This window comes from Suricata suricatta, chromosome 6 (genome assembly GCF_006229205.1).
Source record: "Suricata suricatta isolate VVHF042 chromosome 6, meerkat_22Aug2017_6uvM2_HiC, whole genome shotgun sequence".
Taxonomy (NCBI): domain Eukaryota; kingdom Metazoa; phylum Chordata; class Mammalia; order Carnivora; family Herpestidae; genus Suricata; species Suricata suricatta.
In genome coordinates this window covers 139634148-139656754 of record NC_043705.1, presented here as the reverse complement: position 1 = coordinate 139656754, position 22607 = coordinate 139634148, and the positions used below count along the sequence as shown (strand labels likewise).

Below are 22607 nucleotides of genomic sequence, written 5' to 3'. Positions count from 1 at the left end.
GTACCACCATCGATACCAGTACAACATCTGCAGCCAAAGAGGAGGCTCGAGAAACTGGATAGGGTTTATTAAGAATGTAGGAAATGTCCAAAGTTTGGACAGTGTTAGCGGTCCAGAGTTTAGGCATAGGCTTTCTTTTTTTTTCTCGCTTAAATTTCCCTCTGATAAGCTTTGGAACATTTAAGAGTGGTACAATTTGCTTTTATAATATTTTTTTTCCTGAAAAGTGAAAAGGTGATCTCTTTTAGAATAATTGCTTAAATGCCTAACTTCAGTTTCCCTCCCTGAAATGACACAAACAAGTTTGAACCCTGCCAGGAACGAAAACGAAAACCACTGCTCTCCATCAGTGACCAGATAGATGTACTTTTACCCACCATAACTTCCTCCTGGGGTCAAAAGCCACCTGGGTTAGGAAATGTCATCCTGGAAAAAGAGTGGGGCCGTCAGTAAAAGAGAATTAAGCCATCAGTAAAAGAATGGAGGAGTCTGAGGACTGGGAAAATAATGTCCACCTTGTTTCCTAGGGTGTGTCTTAAAATGCAGTCTTTGCTTCTAAGAACTGCATCCATTGCTCTGACTAATTGCCTAAATTAAGACTGAAGGTGAAGGTGGAGGGAAGGGGCTGACGTGAGGCTCCATAACTAACAGTCTAGGTGACTTCCCACCCCATACTGGCAGGGGACGAACGGGAAGTGGGAAAGGAGGAGGAGGGGAGACAGTGGCAATTTGGATGGTCATTGGCTGAGATGATGCCACTCAGTGGATGTCGAGAAGCAAATTACAGGAGCCAACAGAAAGGAGAGTGAGGCCATCGGCCAGCTGGGTGCTCGGCCATTTGTGTGGCTCTGGGCACAGGTCTGCTCCTGGCCCCTCATAGGACTCTGTGCTTCCTCCGTACTTGGTTACAGTGGGAGTGCTGGGCCAGGAGTCAGGATGCAGCTGCTGGGCCCCGACTGACTAACCACAGGCTATTGAACTTATAATAAATATGAGAATAAGCAATTTATTCAAAGCAGAAATTTCTGGTCCTTGGACGATGGGGATTTTATGAATCAAAATGTTCATTTTCAAAATCAAAATCTTGGCTCTATTGACAACACATAAAATTATCTGATAAACACGTTGCCAGGTCAAAGCTGGGAATGAACACACACACACACACACGTACACACACACACACACACACACACACACACACAGAGCTCTATCCTTCAATTTCTCTAGAATTCATGAGAAAGGAGAGTTTCCATTCCAGCTCAGCATCAGAAAAAATATCACCCGAGCACAGATGACTATATTAAATTTAACTGACATCTCACATATCAAAAATATTTAAATAGTTGACTCATGTACCTTGCTGCTTGTAATTTTTTTAAATTCAGTGTGGTTTGATAATGAGTGGTAATGAGAAAATCACACTCTCAAAATAAGTTGATAAAACGTGTTATAATTATGACAAGGACTGAATTATATGTTACTCCTGAGCCTGTGGGAGGCTGCGGAGGGTTTCTAGGAGTTGAAATCTACAAAAGCAAGTAATTGAAAAGAATTTAATACAACAGAATGGTCCCCAACAATAATGCCTTAGTTTTAAAAATGATTCCCTAAAAAAGGAAGAGAGCAAGAAATATTTTGTGTGAATTTTATATTATTTTTTAAGGTTCCTAATTTTCTTTGCCATAAAATGTCCATATATCACATGAAGTGAGCTGAATTATTATTGGCCAGTTATGACACTTGGCGTGATTTATACCAACTTAGTCCCAGACTTATCTGTTGCATTCCTTACGCACCATGTGCAGACAGGTCACTTCATCAACCCAATGCAGCTGGTCTTTCTTACCAACTGAACAAGGTCCTGAAACAGATACTTAACCTTCTGGCCAGATTTCAAGCAATATGACACATTGTAAAGTAATTCTAACATGTAAATTTGGCATTTTTATGCAATTTAGGCAACTTTCAAAATCAAAGCTATAAATTAATAGACCAGATCAAAGTATGCAAATGTTACATAAACTTACTGTATCTTTCTTGCGGTAGAAATTCACTGTATCATTTTTATATACAATACGCATTTAGCACATGAAAATGACAAGACCAATTTCTGAGTTTTTTTCTTTTTCTTTTAGAAGCACCAAAGCATCAAATTCTTTCTAAATATTTTGATAGAAGAAAGCGTTTCTTGCAAAGGTACAAGCCCATATCTGATTTATAAACTGAGACAATCTGCCTGTTCATACACATTTTAAGGAGTATTTTCAAATCGTTTCTGCAGTTCCCGGGGGAGGGGGGGAGGGGGGGCTTTTGCTGAGCCTTGTTTATTTCTGCCTCCCTGGTCCCTCCCTGGCAAATCGCAGACACGCAGTCAATGCTCATGGATAACAGTGCTGAAAGGCAGGATTGGGCATACAAAGTGATTTTTTTAACATAGACAAAAAGCCAGGCTTTCTTGGAAAAATCAAGAATGTATATAACCTCATGGATTAAAATCTAGAATCCTCCATTATGATAAAAACATTTGAGACTGTTCTGGTGTGTTGCCAACCCTGGCTGTAAGTTACATGTCAGATATTAGTAGGAGTTTCTTGAAACTTTGTATCCTCTGAGTCTTTGGTAAATTCCCTTCCCCAAAGCTATTTTCTTCCTCTCTCGGCTCAGCCTGCTCACTCATGTGGAATGATTCACAAATGCATTTAAATAAAAGGATAAATTATTATTTTTTTCTGTAGAAAGGCAGGAGTTCAATGAAATAAGGGAGAAATTAAGTATTTATCATATATTGATGGGTTTTGCTTTGCCTATATTTTTTTAAATAAAGCATTTTTATTTTTCATTCAATTTCATAAATTTTCTAATTATAAGTACAATAACAGAAATATCCAATTTCTTTTTTCCTTTTGCCCTTTCAAGTGATTTCTGGTGCAATTTTCTTCCAATACCAAGTTGAAATTTTTGGACATGATAAACTCAGAAAAGTGGTAAAACCCCTAAACCTGGCTGCATCTTGACTAAGGAACCCCATTTTGACTACATGAAATTCTTTCAAAATCAAATGTCCCTCGTTTTTGCTTCCTATGATGTGTTTGCTCCCAGCCATACCCAATGTAAGCAGCACATGGCCAGCCCTCTGTATGTGTGAACAGAAGGACGGGAAGTCTCTCTGATCTGATCCTGATCTGACCTAATTTTACTCTAGGTCACATCCCAGATGCTACACTCTGCCAGATGACTTACAAAGGGGACCCATGAACCTATGTAGTCTAGCTTCCTCACCTGCCTTTCCATCAAACGGTGCTGAAGGATGCTCTTAATGGTGGTGGTCCACATCCATAAGTCTAACGTCTTGAATGTAGGATTATGTATCTATGTAATTATGATACATAGATCTACTGAATTATGTATCTATGCACTGTATCATTCAGAGACAATTTTCACTGACAGAGTTAACCAAGTCTTTCCTGACCATACTTCTACAATTGATTCTGAGGCACGTTTTCCATGATCTTTATTAGGAATGATGACACTCTCTACAAGTCAAAGATGCTAAGTAGGGAAAAAATTCCCCATAAGAGTTGAAAATAACTGAACTAGAAAAATCAGGTATAAAAAGTTGGAAGTGGCTTATAGCTTTAGCTTTGGGAAGGAGTTATATTTCTTCTGGTGGGGCAGAAGATTTCGGAAGGATAACAGAATGTAAGAGGTTATAAAATGAATGTCTCAAGAGGGAATTTTGGAGAACTGTAAATTTGGCTTATGGTAAAGCTTAGTCAGAGAAATCATGTCAAAAGATCATTATTTTGTGGCCTTGAGGAAAAGCAAAACCATTAGAGGATTTCCCATTCCTGTCTGGAAACGCATGTCAATATTTACAGAGGTAGATGCACTTTGTCCCCCTCTATGCACGCACATTTACACAAACACGCCACGCCTCTCAACACTAGAGGCCCGGAACATTGTCCTACATATTCATGAGATAATTATTATTAATTAATTATAAATCACCAAGGTGATTTTGTTCCTTCTCAGTAGAGACTGGTTTTTGCTCCTAGAAACCAATCAGTTGTGGGAGAAATGACAGCTTTGAGGCACCCCAACTAAAACAACCTGGTACATTTTATGTCTGAAATACAGATTATTTGACTGGGTATTTTGGGTCAGTCTGATGCCCCCACCTGATCATTAAGTTTATCCGGCAGAGATTTGCAACTTTGGTACAAAATATAGCATCCTTGGAAGCACATCCGCCCGAGTTTGGAAAAACTATTATCTTGATTATTACATTCTTTTCTAAGAGCAAAAATCGAAAAGAGGATTTTGAGACTTCTCAAGAGATTTATGGGGGATGATTTTTGTAAAAATGCACCGGGGGAGAATTAGAACATATTTGCTACTTTTATGATTTAAAAAAACCCATTTCATACAACAGGCTTTATTAAAAAGTTATCTCTAAGCATTATGGGTTCTGGCAGTCACAGAAAAATTTTAAAAAATAAACACCAAAAATAACTAGCGACGACACTTCATTAGCTCCCTATGTATATGTCATGAGACTCTCCCCCCACCAATGGGCCTGCCTGGTGATTCTATAGGCCGAGTATACAGTAACATGGGAAGGAAATTACTGTGAACCATTGTATTTAAATCAAAGAAAATTAATTATTTTTGGTTAAAATGAAATGTTTATTTTTTGCCCAAAAGCCAAGAAGACATGTTAAATACTTAGAGAGGAAGGCGCCTACCCCTTCTCAGTACTTCATTAGAAATGATTTCGGCTAGCTCCTCATCCCCTTCACCCAGGTCAACAGTCATCTGTGTGGGCCGCTCCGATCCTTGGTAAAACAGCAATGGAAACTGCAGAAGCAGAAAGCATGTGACCGCAGCCAGACGCGGCCGGGGGCCACTCACCTCAGACAACCGGTGGCATTTCGCAGCACCTGTGAGGAATGCAGCTGTATCTTCCGATCCTCCTGGAGCGGTGAGTTCTCCCAGCCCGAATGCGGGATGATCACGGCGTTGGTCAACACCGCCAGGGTGTCCTGGATGATGGGCATTTTGAGGGCGTCACAAGACGAGAGGTTCCAAAGGACTCCTGCAAGGTGCACACAGACAGAGGTTTTGAACGGCCACTCTTTCTTCTCGTCTCAAAACCCTTCTCCCGAATCAAGTTAACAGCATGGGCAGGATGGACCAAGAGAGTGTGAGGCCAGGACCTAGAGCGTACCCTCAATTTTAGAACATCTGTGAGAGCCAGTCAAGGGCTGCTGTGAAAATCTGACAAGTGGGCTTAAGACTTGCGACATCATGTCCTTTGTTCCATCTCAATGAGGTTGAGGTCTGATTTGAACTATGGATACCAACTTGGCTTCTGTTCACTTTTAATACAGTGGGCCTAAGTATTCAAAAATCTAACCAAGACGGAGGAGCTTTGAACTAGCAGGACATCCTTGCTTTACTCAAGGCCTCAATACGTACATGTGGACATCAATCAAACGATTGATGTGGCCTCCATTTAGACCCAGCCCCATCACCCAGGACCTCATGAGAGTCCAGCATCAGGTCTGATGACAACCAGCTCGACAAGGAGTTTAAATTTAGTGTCACTTGTGACAGCTTTGTCAGTTTTTCTCAGAAGGCAATGCTCGTGGAAGACCCAGAGGGAGCGGTAGAAAGTGGGTGGTATGTCAGCAGCGGACAGACTAGAACAGAAATTAATGTAGGCAGAGCAAAAGCTGAAGTTTTCAGATAGATGTAATGTTTCAGGCTTTAAAATATTTTTATTAAATTTTTAAGTGTTTATTTATTTTTGAGAGAGAGAGAGAGAGAGAGAGACAGAGTGTGAGCAGGAGAGAGGCAGAGAGAGAGAGGGAGACACAGAATCCAAAGCAGGCTCCAGGCTCTGAGCTGTCAGCATAGAGCCAGATGCGGGGCTCAAACTCACAAACCACAACATCATGACCTGAGCCGAAGTTGGTTGCTTAACTAACGGAGCCACTCAGATGCCCCTTACATATTTTTAAAAAAGGAAATCTTAAAATAGGATTAAGTTTAGAAATAGTTCTAAGTATTGTATATAATTTATAATATCTGAAAATGCTTTTAAAGAGTTTTTTGTTGTTATTCAAAAGAGAACACATGAAGGTAAAAGAAACAGAATTATATTCTACTTTATTAAAAGCCAAAGATTGTATTTTCCTCTCAAGACTATTCTAAATATACATCATCACTGAAGACATTAAGAATAAAATATTTATTTTTAGAAACCCAACTTCCAACTTCCTTGTTTAATAAACTTTCAATAAATGTTAAGATGAAATTGCATTTTATCTACTGTGTTATGAATAGAACAAACAGAACACACGTATTTCTGAAATTTATTAGTCCTTCATGGCACATGTTGACCTTACCAAGGGCGTTCATAATACTAATCTGAAGGTTGATAATGTTTGTTGGTTAAAAACTGAAGGATCTGTTTGAAATCAGTTCTATACAAATGTGACTGAAGAGACAAACCCTTTCAGTTGTCTTTCAGAATAACATCTGCTGGGAATTGTACTGAAGTAAATGCAAAGGAAACAAAATGTTTTCGGGGCCCAGTATTTATAAACCAATCCTCCAGCACAGGGGGTTGGGTCAAGGGCAAATCCTGCCGGCTTGTTTTTGTAAATAAAGTTTTGTTGGAACATAGCTCTGCCGGTTTATTTACATACTGTCTGTGGCCCACAAGGGAAGAGCTGAGTATTTGTGACACAGACCGTACGGCCCACAAAGCCAAACAAATTTATTATCTGGCCCTTTCTGGAAAGATTTCACCCACCTGCTTTAGTATATAAACTATTTTCTATAAACTTCTGTGTGCATGTTTGCATTGCCATTAGTGTCACAGATTGGGCACACACAACAAAACACTCAGTGGCACACAGAGGGTGCTCAAAAATATATTCTGATTCGAATGGATTTGAAATGCTAGCAATATATTCACATACATTTATCTTGCTTTAAATAATATATAAAGCTGTTTATTCATCTCATTAAGAAAGATTTTACTAAATTTTAGAAAATCAAAATACATTCATTTGCAGTCTTGTGAAAAATTCTTTTTTTTCTCATAAAACAATTAGGTTTTCAGACTTGAAAAGCACATTAAAATGAAATTAATTTCTTCCCAAGTATCTGAAGACAATCTTAAAAAATATCACATTATAAGGCTTATGTCTATTTTTCTAAGTATACAATGCACACATACAGCCAGAAAATATAATTTTTTTCATTCTCAAATCCGGATTTGAAATTACCACTACAAGAAAATTGAGGCATATAAATGTTTTAAAATATGGGTGGTGTTTTTAAAAATATAATTTGTTGCCGAGTTGGCTAACATACAGTGTGTGCAGTGTGCTCTTGGTTTTGGGGGTAGATTCCCATGGTTCATCACTTACATACAACACCCAGTGCTCATCCCAGCAAGTGCCCTCCTCAGTGCCCTTCACCCATTTTCTCCTCTCCTTCCCCCGCATCAACCCTCAATTTGTTTTCTGTATTTAAGAATCTCTTATGGTTTGCCTCCCTCCTCTTCTGTTTGTAACTATTTTTTTCCCCTTATGGGTGGTATGTTTTGCTCTAAAATACGTTTCCTCTGAAACCTAAATAGTAAAAGCCTTCTGCATTTTTACATGCAATGACTTTAAAAGAATCTAAAGGCATTCTGTGAAAATAAAGCAATCTTTACTGTTTCCTAACAAACAGAAAAAGGTGCAAAGAGGGAAAAATCAAAGGAAAGGTAAAGGCCTAACTAATCTAATATCTGACAAGAAGTGAATGATGGAACAGGAGATGATCCAAGATAACTCTTTACTGGGCTCTTCTCTCCATTACCTTCTTCATTAAATCACTGATAAGCATAACTGATTCAGCATCAAGCATGGACAGAGGTTTCCAAGTTCCCACTCATTCCACCCCCCAGGCTGGTTCCATCTGTGTTTCTCATTCCAGAGAGTTTATCAGAGCACTAGATCCCGCCTCTGAACTCTATACGAATTCCCATCTGCAGCCCCCAAGCACCTCCTGACCCATGAGGGGTGCAGTGGACCTTTGGGGGGGGCAGCTGCTGTCTCCTCTGCTTTGGCAAGGACTTGGCCAGGTGGATGTAATGTGGCAGAGTTTCTTTTGGGGGGAATTCAGCGAGTTTTGGTTAGATTATCTGGACACAGAGACTAGCTTGAGTGTAGAACCAGAAGTCTCTGGGGTCATTTGAGATAAAGGTCAATATGTCTGGCAGGTGTCAAAAGTGGGAAAGAGCCAGGAACTCTAAAGCGGTCTTGCTAGAGACAGACACACACACTCTCACAGTATCACGCATACACATACCCTCACACATATACGTACACACACAACCATCGTCCTGGCAGACGGGAGAGGGATTGGTGGAGAAAAATGGACACATCTAGGCATTCTCCATAAAGAAATGAGAAATCATTGTTCTGCTCAAATTTCTCTGCTGGTTTAACATTTTTGTTATTCTCTTTTTGACATCTCCTTATAATGCTGGAGCCCAATCCATCTCGATGGGAGTGAGCACTGGACTTAGAGACTTGCTCTGACTGACATAATATGGAGGTGACCAGGTGACCAAGTGGCTTCGGAGACTCGGTCCCAGAGAAGGTACTGCTGCCACTTCCAAGCTCTGTCTTGGATTTTGCTGGTTGGAGGGGAAGCCAGCTGTCATGCCGGAAGACCTTTCAGTGCTGCTCTGAAGAGGCCCATGTGGCATAGAACCGGGGTCTCCAGCCAAGAGCCATACGGAGACCATTTTGGCCAGGGTGGGGGGTGGTCCTCCAGGTCCAGCTAAGCCTCAGATGATGCAGCCTCATGAGGGACCCTGATCCAGAACCACCCAGATTTGCCACCTCGGGACTCCCGACACTCAGACTTCTCCTCCCCCTCCTTTCTCTTTGTCTCTGGGCTCAGTTTTTTCTCCTCTACCACACTTTGTTTCTGGTTACCCCTTTCGTAACTTAGATCCACTTGTTCTCTTACCCTTTCATCTACTGTGAGAGAACAGAAGAGACAGGAAGGAGGGTCCAGGTAAATACTGCAACTAAATAAAAAGTGCACTTTAATTTAGATTATAAATGATGAACTTTCTTTTTAGTACATGTGCTGTGGAAAAGGGTGCACATGCTAAGTGGTTGACTTTTAAGAATGTATCCATCTTTATGTTTGCAACTTATTAAATGGCCACTTTCTTTAAAGTGAATAATAGTGTCTTAGCCTCCCATTGCTGCTGTAACAAGTTACCACAGACATGGTGCTTAAAATGACACATATTTATTATGTTACAATTCTGCAGATGTGCAGGCTAACATGGATTAGCAGGGTGGTGCTCCTTCTGGAGGCTCTAAGGGAAGACTGCCTTGTCTTTCTAAACTTCTAAAGACTGCCTGTGCTCCTTGGCCTGAGGCCTGCGTCACTCCGTCCTTAGCATCCATTATCACGTTCCCTTCTCGAAATCTGAATCTCCCGCGCCTCCCTGTTACAATGATACTTGTGATCTCACTGAGCGCACCTGGGGAATCCGGGATAATTTCCCCATCTCAAGATGCTTAACTTAGTCCCATCTGCAAAGCCCCTTTCCTATCTAAGAGAACATTCACAGGCTCTAAGAATTAGGATATGGACTTCTTTGGAGAGCCAACTTTCAATCTACCACGCATCCCCTTAAAACACTGCTATGCTTAAAATAAAATTAAACCTCTTACTGTAGCTTCATGATCAGGCGTTTCCCTGAATCTCCAAAGTCATCTTGAATCACTCATTCATGTATTCACTCCATGCATATTAAGGACCTGGGTGCCAGGTTCTGTTTGGATTCTGTGGATACATCACGGAATAAAACGAAACATCCCTGTCGTTAGGGCCCTTCCATTGCTGTCACTGTAGTCATTTTGCTGAGGGCATCATGGCCATATTTCTTCTCGAACACACAAGCTCGTTTGAAACTCAGACCTCTTAGACTTACTGATCTCAGCCTGGAATATTCTCCTCTAGAGCTTTCCAAGGCTGATCTTTCTTTCTGCTCACATGGTATCTTAAAGGTGCAAAGTCAGTGAAATGTTTCTGGATCGGTCTAAACTAGCTCCCCAGGCACTTGCTACCTGACTTCCTATTTTATTTTATTTTATTGAAAAATTTTTTAACATTTATTTATTTTTGAGAGAGAGTTGGAGATACAGTATGAGTGGGGGAAGGGTAGAGTGAAAGGGAGACACAGAATCTGAAGCAGGCTCCAGGCTCTGAGCTGTCAGCACAGAGAGCGATGTGGGGCTTGAACTCACAGACTGTGAGATCATGACCTGAGCTGACACTCAACCGACTGAGCCACCCAGGGCCCCCAGACTTCCTATTTTATTTTTTAGCAAAGACCTTATCATCCACTCCTATTTCCCATTATTTGATCTCCACCATTTCCTCACTGTTCTTCGCCACAAGGTCCCAGCCACGGCAGGACACCAAGGGGCCTATCTGAGTGTTTGTAGCATATAGATCACATACCACACATAGAATATGCTCTGACACCCATGAGGTGCTCACCAGTCAGGTGCTAAATAAGTACAAGAATTTGTAACTGAATGATAGACCCTTATAAGATGACATGTGCTCCAAGCACTGAACATTTTTTAAGCATTACCATATGCCACATGGATGTAAAAAAATAAAATAGCAGATGTTACAATTATTAAGTCCAAATGAGAATACAAAATGTTATTTCAATGACAATATAACCTCTATGAAAACATAGATAATATAACTCTATAGAAATTCCACTTTTAGCTAGTAGAGAATGATTATATCACTAAAAGACATTAGTCAATTTAGCATTAGAAGGCTCATCTCTAACATTTTATTTGGGTAATTATCTTGTATTAACTCCTTGATAATTCTAAACTAGCTAAGGTAGTACTAATGTTTCAATTTGTGAAAAAACTGTGGAATAAACTTAATTCACAGTGATATTTAGTATCCATATGAGCTGCCTCATTTATTCTTATCTGAAAGTAACATAAAAATGTTTTAGTATTTTGGTTGATGGTCACTAGCAAATTTCAATTTATCTGTTGAAAATATGCTAACTTCTCTGAGATTAAAATCTCTAATAAAATTTTTGTAGCATCTTTCTTTTAATTATATGGATTCAAAAGCTTTATAGTATAAAATTATTACTGTTCCAAATATAATTTTGACAGTAAGTTTAGTTGAGAAGACATTTAAATAACTAATTATGTATACTAAATATATTTAAAATATAGCTTATTTTTATTTCAGGCACAGGGTGGCTCTTTTCCCTGAGATTATCCATATTCATGAGCAGTAATTGGTTTATTATAATTTCTTTAATAAAATCTTAATTACTTTCATCGGATCCTTTACTTTAATAGAGGGTAATTGTCTAGTTTTTTCCTCCTAAAAGAGGTAAAGGATATCTTAGAAAAAGAAACTCAGATTGACAAAAAGTACATTTTAATAATCTTAAGTCTTAAATTATAATAAAATCAAACACTGCCTGTGACTATGCACGTCTTTAATCGTTAGGCCTAAAACACAATCCCTGAGCATGAGTGAGGCTCAACCAAAGGAAAGTTATACTGAATTCATTTTAAATAAATGCTTTAAAATTTATTTTAACTTCACCAGATGATTAAAAATTAATATATATGAAGATTTATTTTTAAATGAATCTATTATTCATCTTATTCTGTGAGTGAAAATGTGTAATGAACTCCTACAACTCAGTAACAAAAAGTAAATAAACAATTTGAATAAATATTGGCAGAGGAACAGACTAGATATTTTTCTAAAGAAGATACCCAAATGATCAGCAGGTACATGAAAAGATACTCAACATCACTAATCAAATCAAAACTATTGCTGAGATACCACTTCACGTCTGTTAGAATGGCTATTATCAAAAACACAAGAGATAAGTGTTGGTGAAGATGTGGAGAAAAGGAAACCCTTATGAACCTCTGGGGAGGAATGTAAATTGGTACAGTCCTTATGGAAGACAGTAGGGAGGGTCCTCCAAAAATTAAAAATAGAAATGTCATAGTATTTAGCAATCCCACTTCTGGGTACATATCTAAAAGAAATGAAAATAGGTTACAGAAAAGATAAGCATCTGTCACTGAGTGAGTGGATAAAAAAGATGTGGTGTATATACGCTTTGAATATTATTGGCCACAAGAAAGAAGGAAACCCTGGCATTTGCAACACCATGGATGGACTTTAAGGACTTTATGCCGAGGGAGATGAGGCAGAGAACGACAAATACTGTATGATATCACTTACACGTGGGATCTAAAGCGCCAAACTTATAAAAACAGGGAGCAGAACGGTACTTACCAGGGCTTTGGAGGTGGGAGAATTAGAGAGATGCTGTTTAAGGGTACAGAAACGCAACTAGTAGATAAGCAAGTTCTGGCGATCTGATGCACAGCTTTGTGATCATAAATAACAATACTATATCAGGAACTTCACAATTGCTAAGAGACTAGATTTTACCTGTTCCCACCGTGAAAAAGAAATGATAATTAGATGACATGATAGATGTGCTAGCTAACACTAAGCTAGTAACATACTGTGATATATAAACGTATCAAAGCAACACCTTGTAGACCTTAAACTTCCACAACGCTTTATGTCAATTGTATCTCAAAAACAATAAAAAGTATATATATATTTTAAAAAGTGTGATGTGAATGTTACTTTGAGAAGAATAATTTCAGGAAATGGATGCGACAGTCGTTCTGTAATGCATGAAGAAGAGCATTTTAAACACATGTAATAAAGATGAGTATACGAGTGCGAAATGCAAGAATTTAATTTTAACACGTAGTGTTATGCATCATAGGAAAATTCTTTTATTTTATTATTTTTTAATGGTTTAAAAATTTATTTTTGAGAGAGAGTGAGCAAGTACGAGTTGGGGGAGTACTGACAAGGGGACAGAGGATCTGAAGCAGGCTTCACACTGACAGCAGTGAGCCCCGCATGGGGTGCGAACCCATGAACCACAAGATCATGACCTGAGCTGAAGTCGGACACTCAACCGACTGAGCCACCCAGGCGCCCCTCCATCACAGGAAATTTTAAAACTAATTGTATATATTCTTGTTTCTGAAAATTAGGACTGGATGCTGAGGACAAAGCCTTAATGAATTTTGTCAGTGGGCTATCAGTATTTCTGAGATGTATGTGAGCAGAAAAGAATCCTAGCTTTGTCATACTTTGTAAACCTTCCCGCAAGAGCAATCCATTTTTTCATGATAACTGATTCCCACCACCCAATTTATAATACATAAATCTACTTTAAACTAATTTTAAAACGTATAAAAAAGGATATTTCCTCAGGCCAGAACTCCTCAAGCTTTCTTCAGGTGTCCCAGGGGAGGGCTGAGCAGAAGAAATGATCCGAGTTCTCTACTTTAATATTCCAGGAGAGAAAACTGCACTGACCACCGGGGCTTAGGTGAAGGTTAATCCTCTTAGAACTGGACTAACCCAATCATCCTGCGTTGAAAGTCTCACCGAGGCGGTGACCCATGAGAGACGGCTGCAGTGGCTGATAAATGTGTGGGGTAAGCAGGCGGAAGAACTGAATCATCAGACTCAACAACTTAAACCTGTCACCCTGCTTTGGTCACTGACGGCCTCTAGCCCAAATGCAGAATTCTTTTTAAAAGTGTCACGTACACATTATAGGCTGAGAATCAAGCAGAATTATTCTTGCTTAGTTTCAAAATAGGTACAGAGTTTGGTTAACTCCAGAAGAGTGAGCTGTTTTTCACATTAGCAAGCAAATCAGATCTTTGCTTTTACAAATGAGGCAAATTCTGGTTGAAGCCAATTCAATCTAAGAGGGCTCCCCCGTGAGATGCTTTAATTCCTTAAGTTTTGCAACTCTGTTATGAAGACAGCCAACAGTGTTGAAGGGCTGTCTTGTTCCAAAGCCAAAACTGATCCCAGGAACACTCTGACATTCAAATTTTAGCAACTTAAACGTGTAGAACAAGCTGGTATAGATTAGTTTAAGCAAGAGACCCAAATTCACTTAAAGCTTTTATTAGTAATTTAAGAGATGATCTTCACTATTTTCAAAGCTGGAACTAATTTAATTGAAAACTAGGTAATTTCACAGACAAAAGAGGATGATTTTTTTTTGGAAGAAAGAATCAAAACTCAGGTGTATCTATGATTTCCATTTCCAGTTGGACTCTGTAAATTTGTAATTTTTCAAATTACATTAAATGCCCACAATAAGGGAATACCAAGCCAGATTCCAGTCATCAGAAATGGGGCTTAGCTCCAATTGGGACCAGGCAGTGCAGCTTCTATCTAAGAAGTAAGAAGCCCTTCCCATGGTACTTTTTTAAAAAGTATATTGTAGTTGAAAATAATTTGGATGTGAAGGAATCCAAAACATGCCATCCCTAACTACGGCTCTTTGGCATATGGGTAATTTTGGGAAAAAGGCCACTGAGTGCCAACAGAGGTGGAAAAAATCTAAAATCAGCACAACTTGTCATTTTGTAATGGAAATTTACATTTCTAAAGGAAATTTGCATTTGTCAAGATGTCTCCCTCATCTGTACCAAGAAGAGGAGGGCTCTTAGCAACTCTTAGAGAATCAACTTAAATACGCAAAACATGCCTTACCATGTAACCCTTGTTTATCCATACTTTTCCTAGTCACCTTCCCGTAACTACCTGTCTCCCACTCCCAGAAGTCCTCAATCCTTTTTTCTTTGTTTACCCTAAGATGGTATTTAAGCTTAAGTTCTAACCACCTCTTTGAGCTACCCATCACTAGCTGCTCCCACGTGTATGTGCTATATGTGCACTAATAAACTTCTATTTTTCTCTCATTAATTTGTCTTTTGTTTATCTAAAGTACAAGACCCCAGCTGGAGAGCCTAAGCTGAGCAGAGGAAAAAGATTTTTTCCTTCCCTATACGATGTCAATGTCTGATAGTAACCATCTGTGAAAGTTATGGGTTCATGTTTGAACACAGCATTTTGTAAATGAGCCATAAAATTCTTTATTTTTCAATTCCCAAGAGATCCAGAGTTAGGGATATAAAATTGGGCTTGCTTGAAAGTACAGCCTTCCTCAACGACCTTGGATAAGCTAGACCTTGAAAAAAAAAAAGGCACACAAGCTGAATTTTATACTCTCTGGAAAACTGGCCCTGGGCCTCTGTTCCTAACTGTGACCGCAGTTAAAGATTATATTCATTTCATCTGACAACTGTCATATTCTTCTGTATAGTAATAAAGGTGATTTCTTATAGTTTGGTTGTGTTTCTTGGTAGTTTTTTGTACCCCAAATTGCATATAATAAATAAAGTAACTTACATTTGCCTCTTTCATAAATGACTGAAGAAGGGAAGAAGGAGAGGAGAAAAAGAGGGGGCAGGAGAGGTAGAAGAAGCGAGTGAGGGAGGAATGGAGAATGACAGAGAGATTCAAAGACATTCAGCCCCAAAATATGATTTTTGAGAATGTGGGAGGTGAAATCGTCATAATTTCTGGTCCTGGGTTAAATGGTGGGGGGACAGACTAATCCAACTGCTTGCATCAGAAAATACCTGTCTCTGAAAGTTCAGACTCATCAAAAGTAATAGTTTGCTTATCAAAACTCATTTCATGACCCTTGCCTCCATGGACCACCAGTCCAAAGCTATTATGTTATAAACTCGGCCCAACGCCAGTTTTTTTTTTTTTTTTTTTTTTGCATCTGGGAATGAACACCCACCTTAAACACATCCAGCCATGCATTTAAGGCCTTACAAACACCCTGCCCAATTTCCCTTTGGACTCTTGCAAGGTCGTGTTCTCCCTTACCGTAGTAAATCTAGTAAATGTAGCTTTGCTTGATCTATAGGTTTTTCTGGTGGAGGAGCTAACACTTGGCAAGCCATGTGAATTACTGAAAATGACTAGATAGTTAATTTCATCTTTGGTAAACACTGAGCCTGGCAAATTCCTAAAACTTCAGGGCATTCATTGACCATAAAGTCATGACTTTCTCTATGTGGATGACAATGGGTGTTAAGCTGTCTGCACTTCTATTAGGTACCATAACCCAGAAGTTACAAAGTTCCATACATTTCTTGGTAGGGCCCCAGGCTGCCATTCCAAACTCTCTAGCCTTAGAGTCAGTAGGCAATGATGAAATTATATAACCTTGCACAAAGTCAAGGATGGCTTGCTCTTTGAGGATTTTTTTTTTTTCATATTACAGGTAGTATACCCTCCTTACTCCTTCCGAGAGTCAACATAAGGATTTAAATTGAATTTGTGGGAGCATCCTTAGCTAAGAATCCCTGGAGAGAAGAGAGCTGGAGACACTCTTTTCTACTGGGGCCATTTTAGAATGCAACCTTGGTTCCTAGGGTTCTCACACAAAAAAAGCTGCCTTGATGACCACATGGTGGTGGAGTGAAAAGAGTGGAAGTTGGGAATCAGACTTAAAGTTTAATTCAGCTGTCACATAATCAGTATTATAAAGAGTTTAGCTTCCAGTGAGCTATCGACAGGTGCCTACTGAATGAAAGAACATGGAATGAATGATATTGTTAAATCATGATGATGTTAAAGTATAACGATGCCACATTTTCAGAGTGTGACTAAGCTAGGCATTCAAAATAAGATCACACTGAAAAAAAGAAAGAAAAATAGCCAAATATATCTAATATTTTTGCATTCTTGTCATACACTACAATATTTGCTATCATCTTGCATGTATTAACTCATGTAAACCTTCAACAAATTCCATTTTACAGATGAGGAAACTGAGACCCAGAGAGTGGCATTATGCATGTAGGTGAAAATGGAGGTGAGTAGTCTGGCCATGATGCAGTATGAACAGTCAGACAAATGTCAGGCACGTAAATCTGCTATTTGAAATTGAGAGCAGTGTTGTGGCTTGCAGTTCTTTGATGCAGAATACACATGAACACAAGAGAATGTTCTGCTTTTCATATTTTGCCAGTTTCTTTTTAGCCTCAGGTCTTGTAGCTTGAGAAGTTTCAAGAAGTCATTTGAGGTCACAGAATGAAGAGTATTCCATTCTGAAACAACTTTATAAATACATTTTTCTTATAAACCTTAATTCTGTTAACCTCTATGAAAATATGCAGCTATAGTCTTCCATGGAGAAAACACTGAACAAAAACCAGATAGAGATGAAGGGTAATTTTAAAACAAATCCTTTTCCTAGCCACCATACTAATTTTAAACTAGGTCTTATTTTCTAGTAGATCAAAACTGCTTCATATTGCCTTTCCATCATAATGATACCAATGGTAATCACAAGCTCTCATTTACTGAACCATTACCATGCCACTTGCACTGCTTTATTAATTCTTTATCCCAACACTGGGAAAGAGGTATTGCTATCGATTTCATTTTACAGATTCATAACTAAAGATTTAAGAGGTCACAAAAATCTCCCAAGGACAGGTAACAAGCAAGAGATAAAGAGCTGGCATATAAATGTAGGCTCCCGTAGTCCAAATTATCTTGCTTTTTAGACACTCTATTCAGAGGTTATTTTTTATGGAAAACATGATTGCTGTGGATAAGAATATTATGACTCAACTATTATCTCTGCTGATCATTCTCAGATTTGTATTTCTGAGTTTCATTTCTATGACTCCAAAAATGAACTTTGTAACTGCCCATTTTTCTCCAAACATATTTCCTTCCCCTTCGCATTCCCCAAACTAATCTACTACCCATACCAGAATTCTGGGGAAACCTTCACTTCCTTGTGCCATTTCTATGCTTTTGATTTTTCAGCAGATATTTTACAAATGCCTCAGAAAACGAAGGACTGCTAAGTACTCTGGGTAACATATGGTGAATTAAAAAGAATTGACTCGGGGAGAGAAAGGGCCTGCTGGCCCAGTGAAAAGTGAAACTCTTATCGGTTGTAGATGATAAAATCTACCAACTATCAGAGAGGATGTGCCTTGAGAATTCAGGTAATAAAAGATCAATGAGGGAGAGATCACAGAAGGCCACCTGGAGAGAGGAGGGTCTCTGATTGGCCCTTGAGGAATAAGAATAATTAGCCTCCAATGGAGTGGGGGCCAGGCATTCAGGTATCTAGAAAGAGCTAAAGCTTGCAGATATGAAGACAGTCTTAATGTCCATGGGACCAGTTGTGTAGATGCCTGCTAAAAAGTTAAATGGATAAAAAGAATACATTTCTCAACAATCAAAAGGAAATATCACTTGGATAATCATAGCCTAATTATCAGAGTTGAGTTTTCCTATCCACCATGGGAAAATTAAGGAAAATACCAAATGCTGGCTCCATCTCTGGAGATGTTGATAGAAGTGGTCTCAGTGAGGGGTACCTGAGTGGCTCAATCGGTTAAGCACCAGATTCCTGGTTTTGGCTCAGATCATGATCTCATGGTTCGTGAGTTCGAGACTCACACTGGGCTCTGTGCTGACAGTGCAGAGCCTGCTTGGGATTCTCTCTCTCTATCCCCTCTCTCCGCCCCTCCCCTGTGCTCTCTCAAAATTAATAAATAAACTTTAAAAATAAAGTAAAAATGGTCTCAGTGGGTCCTTCCACTAGCTTCCCCCCACCCCCCTTTTGAAGACCAGCAAGGTGAAGAGCCAGGGAAGGTATTGTGTCTAAGCTATGGAGAATTTAACTGAGTTCATCAGTGTCAACTTCCGCTGTGACTTCTTTCTGAAGAACACAGAAACACTACTGTTTCGACAATGTCAAGCCTTCAAGTGAGCAAGCCACCCCAGAATTCAGTTCCACAAACACTGGGCAAACGTGGGTGTGGCTTCCCTGCAGACCTGGGGAGACAGTGGGGGAAGTGGGGCAGCAGTGATTTCAGGCTGCATGGAGCTCTCGTGGGGCTGCGGAGACTAGGATGGCAAAGGCTCCCACCAAAGCCCAATCAGGCAGAGAGAACGGCCTCCTCAGGAAATGCAGGGAAGGTCTGCATGGCCAGACAGTGCGTGGGTGGTGAGATGGGCCGTCCACCCGCTCCCTCTGGGCGTAGCTGGATTTTCAGCAAGGTTGAAATTAGGACGGCGAGGGCGGGTTATAGATATTCTATGCTTTAGACTCAAGGGAACCCCTGTGCTTGTGCTGCTGTCTTAGGAAATCTGATGTTCAATTATGAATTCAAGGCGTTTGACTTCTCCAGGTTCCTACCAAATCACATTGGTCTTAACAAACAAGACAAAACACAGGCCTCCTGTGTGGCTCAGGTCATGATCTTAACAGTTGGTCAGCTTGAGCCCTGCATCGAGCTCTGTGCTGACAGCTCAGAGCCTGAAGCCTGCTTCAGATCTGCATCTCCCTAGCTCTCTGCCCCTCCCCTGCTTGCACTCTGTATCTCTCTAAAATAAACAAACATTAAAAAAATAAAATAAAACCGCCAAAACCCAACCGTGACCTTGGGCTGAATCTCCCAGGCACCCCAGACCTCTGGTGGGCAGCTAGGTTCAGCCAACGGCAGAACTGGTGAGAGAGCATGAGGAGAGAGAGCGCTGAGCTGTGTCTGTTCCCCATACTCCCGTCCTCAGCTCTGCCCATATGGCCAAGACCCTTGGTGGCTAGCGCAGCCCATCTCCACGGCTCCTGATCACTGGAACACTGTTTTCTCTCACTGCTTCCACGGGTGATACTCAGTAGTCAACTAAGCCCCTGGCTCGGACCCTTTTCTCTGCCCAGAGCTTGGAAAAAAGGCCCTTCACTAAATTCTTTCCAGAATCCTAGCTGAGGGTGCCCAGCGTGTCTGGCCAGAACCCTGATTAAAGTGGGGACACAGCCTAAAAAGAGGGCCTTGGATGCCATGGTCAGACATTTCTGGTTTATCCATAAGTGCAGTGGGATAACATTAAGCAGGGAACCATTACAACACGCGTCATTATGCTTCATTCCTTGCTGGTGCATCCACACCACTAAAAACCCCAATTGGTCACCCAGGTACATGAGTAGCTTTAAGGAAACCTTTTTCTTAATTAAGAAGAAGCTTATGGAACATACGATAAAGCATTTTAAAGTGTACAGATCAGTGGCAGTGAGTGCACTCACTAGAACCTGCAAGCAACTCCTTTAGCTCCAAAATATCTCCATCACCCCAAAAAGGGCAACTGGTTTGAAAGACACCCTTCTGGATGCTTTGGGCAGAGAACAGGCTGAAGTGAGGGAAGAAGTGAGCTGACCGGTGAGAAGGCCAGTTCAGAATTCCAGGGGAGAGACGATCCGGTCTACAGGGACGGAAGTGTTCAAGCATGACGGAGAAAGTCTGGACCAGCAGATGGACTGGATGGAGGGGCTGGGGGGGAAACGAGAAGTTGAACAACAGAGGTGAGGAGGCCTGGAGGAAAAAGAGGTCAGGAGAGAACTTAGGGATTACAGTTTGGGATGCTTTGACTTTGAGATGCCAGTTAGACAGCCAATGGCTGTGTCCAGAGGCAGCTGGAGGCCGAAAGCACCGTGGGGAGGTAGAAATTTAAAGCCCTCTGCATTTGGATGGCATTTAGAGCTGCCGGCTGGGAGGTGGTCACAGAAACAGAGTCTGAGGAAATAATCAAAAGCCGAGGGCTGATCCTAAGCATTTAAAGTCCGGTGGTGAAGGCGGCTTGTCATAAAGAAAAAGGGCACCATAAGAAATGGAGGGACACAAACTGTTAAACTTGGGGAAACAACGCCCCTCTTGAATCTGAGGGGACACCTCCTGTCCGTTGCTGAAATTTATTTTTTATGTTTTTTTTTATATCACAGATAATCAGAAAGGTCAAGTTCTCCTTTTCTTATGCACATTCATGAAATGCCTCACCGCCTTTCTCATTTAAAAGCAACTGTTTTAGGCCCACCAATGGGTTGATTGAGGACAAATGAAAAGGAGTTCGCCAGTTGATCATTACAGCATGTATTCAGTGACTGAAGGCAGAACAAATGACATGAGGGATAAAATCACTTATTTTAGGTGTTTCCCGAATCAAAGCTGTAGCAACATAACCAGAGCGTGGCAATGATGCATAATAGCAGAGCCTCTATTGTGCGTGCAATGTAAAGTGTAATAGGATTTGCAGAAAACAATTTAGGAAAAGTGACAATCTTGCTTATTTAAATGCTATGTGACATTCGGCATTGCTCCTTCAGGTAAAATTACAAAATTGATAAAATGACTTTTAGAGATGTTGTTGAATATGCGGAACACATGTACTGCATTTATCTGTTGACTAACCCTTAGGTTAGTATAAAAACTACATTGTTTCCTGAGAATTGAAGGCGACTCTTACGGACTCATTATGCCAAGAGTTTGGAATTTCTGTTTTATTTCAAACCAAATTTAAAAAAATGTTTATTTACTTATTTTGAGAGGGGGAGATAGAGAGTATGGGTGGAGGAGGGGCAGAGAGAGAGAGAGGAAGAGAGAGAATTTCAAGCAGGCTCCGCAGCATCAGTGCAGAGCTGGATGCGGGGCTCAGTCTCACAAACCATGAACTCCTGACCTGAGCCAAAACCAAGAGTTGGACGCTTAACCAACCTAGCCACCCAGGCGCCCCTATTTACAACTAAATTTTACAATGCATCTGTTTTTTGACATTAAAAATTTCTCAGTATGGATACAGAATATAAGAATAAGTCCCTTTTATATTGCAATTATTTTTAATTAAATTTTAAGTTCCCACAAAGTACATGTTCTGGCATATACTTAAAAAAATTTTAACCTAAGATACTGGCACCTAGTTGGGTCAGTTGGTTAAGTGTCCAACTCTTGATCTCTGCTCAGGTCATGATCTCATGGTTCACGGGTTTGAGCCCCACATTGGGCTCTGCGGAAGGCAAGGAGCTTACTTGGGATTCTGCTTCTCCTTCCCTCTGCCCCTTCTTCATTTATGTTCTCTCTCTCTCAAAATAAATAAACTTAAAATAAAAACTAAGATACTAATAGCATTAGATTTTTCTGGTTATAAAATTAACACATGACAATCTTAAAATCTTCAATCTATTTAAAAAGGACAAAAAAGTTTAAAAAAAGGAAAAGAATTCCACCCAAAGACCATGCTTTTGTACATCTCTCTATGTTGCTCATTCACTCACATGTGTCACTTTACAGAAACAGAACCACAGCACACATGCTGTTTAATTTGCTTTTCCCATTCAACCTATGCCATGGATATATTTCGATATCAACAAATATCTAGACATCTTAATTTTTAATGTGCGGCGGTGTTCTATTTGATGGACTCTTTTTATCCAAACGGGCACCGATAGACATTTAGGTGGTTTCTAATTTGTTTGGTGACATTAGCTCTTACTGGATGCCAGAGAATGTTTTAAATGCTTTCCCTATATTAATTCATTTGTTCTGAGGGTCTTTTTAAAAACAGTTTCTCAGTGTAAATTCCTAAAACTTGAATTGCTGGGTAAAGAGTCTACACATTTTAATATTGAGGCATTTTGCCAAAATGATCTCCAGAAAGACTGTACTCATGACACTTTCACTAGCAGGACTGTCCTGTGGGCCCTAGCTAACATTGCATGCCAGCGACCA

The 22607-nt window shown here is 40.0% G+C and overlaps 1 protein-coding gene across 2 annotated transcripts in view; it reads right to left on the bottom strand.

Annotated features, from left to right (window-relative positions):
- LOC115293284 (catenin delta-2) overlaps positions 1–22607 on the bottom strand; it is a 356183-nt gene that overhangs the window by 162676 nt on the left and 170900 nt on the right. For both annotated transcript variants that reach the window (XM_029941072.1, XM_029941073.1), the window contains exon 5: positions 4912–5095. In XM_029941072.1, the coding sequence (XP_029796932.1) occupies positions 4912–5095 (184 nt within the window). The remainder of the gene's footprint in view (positions 1–4911; positions 5096–22607) is intronic.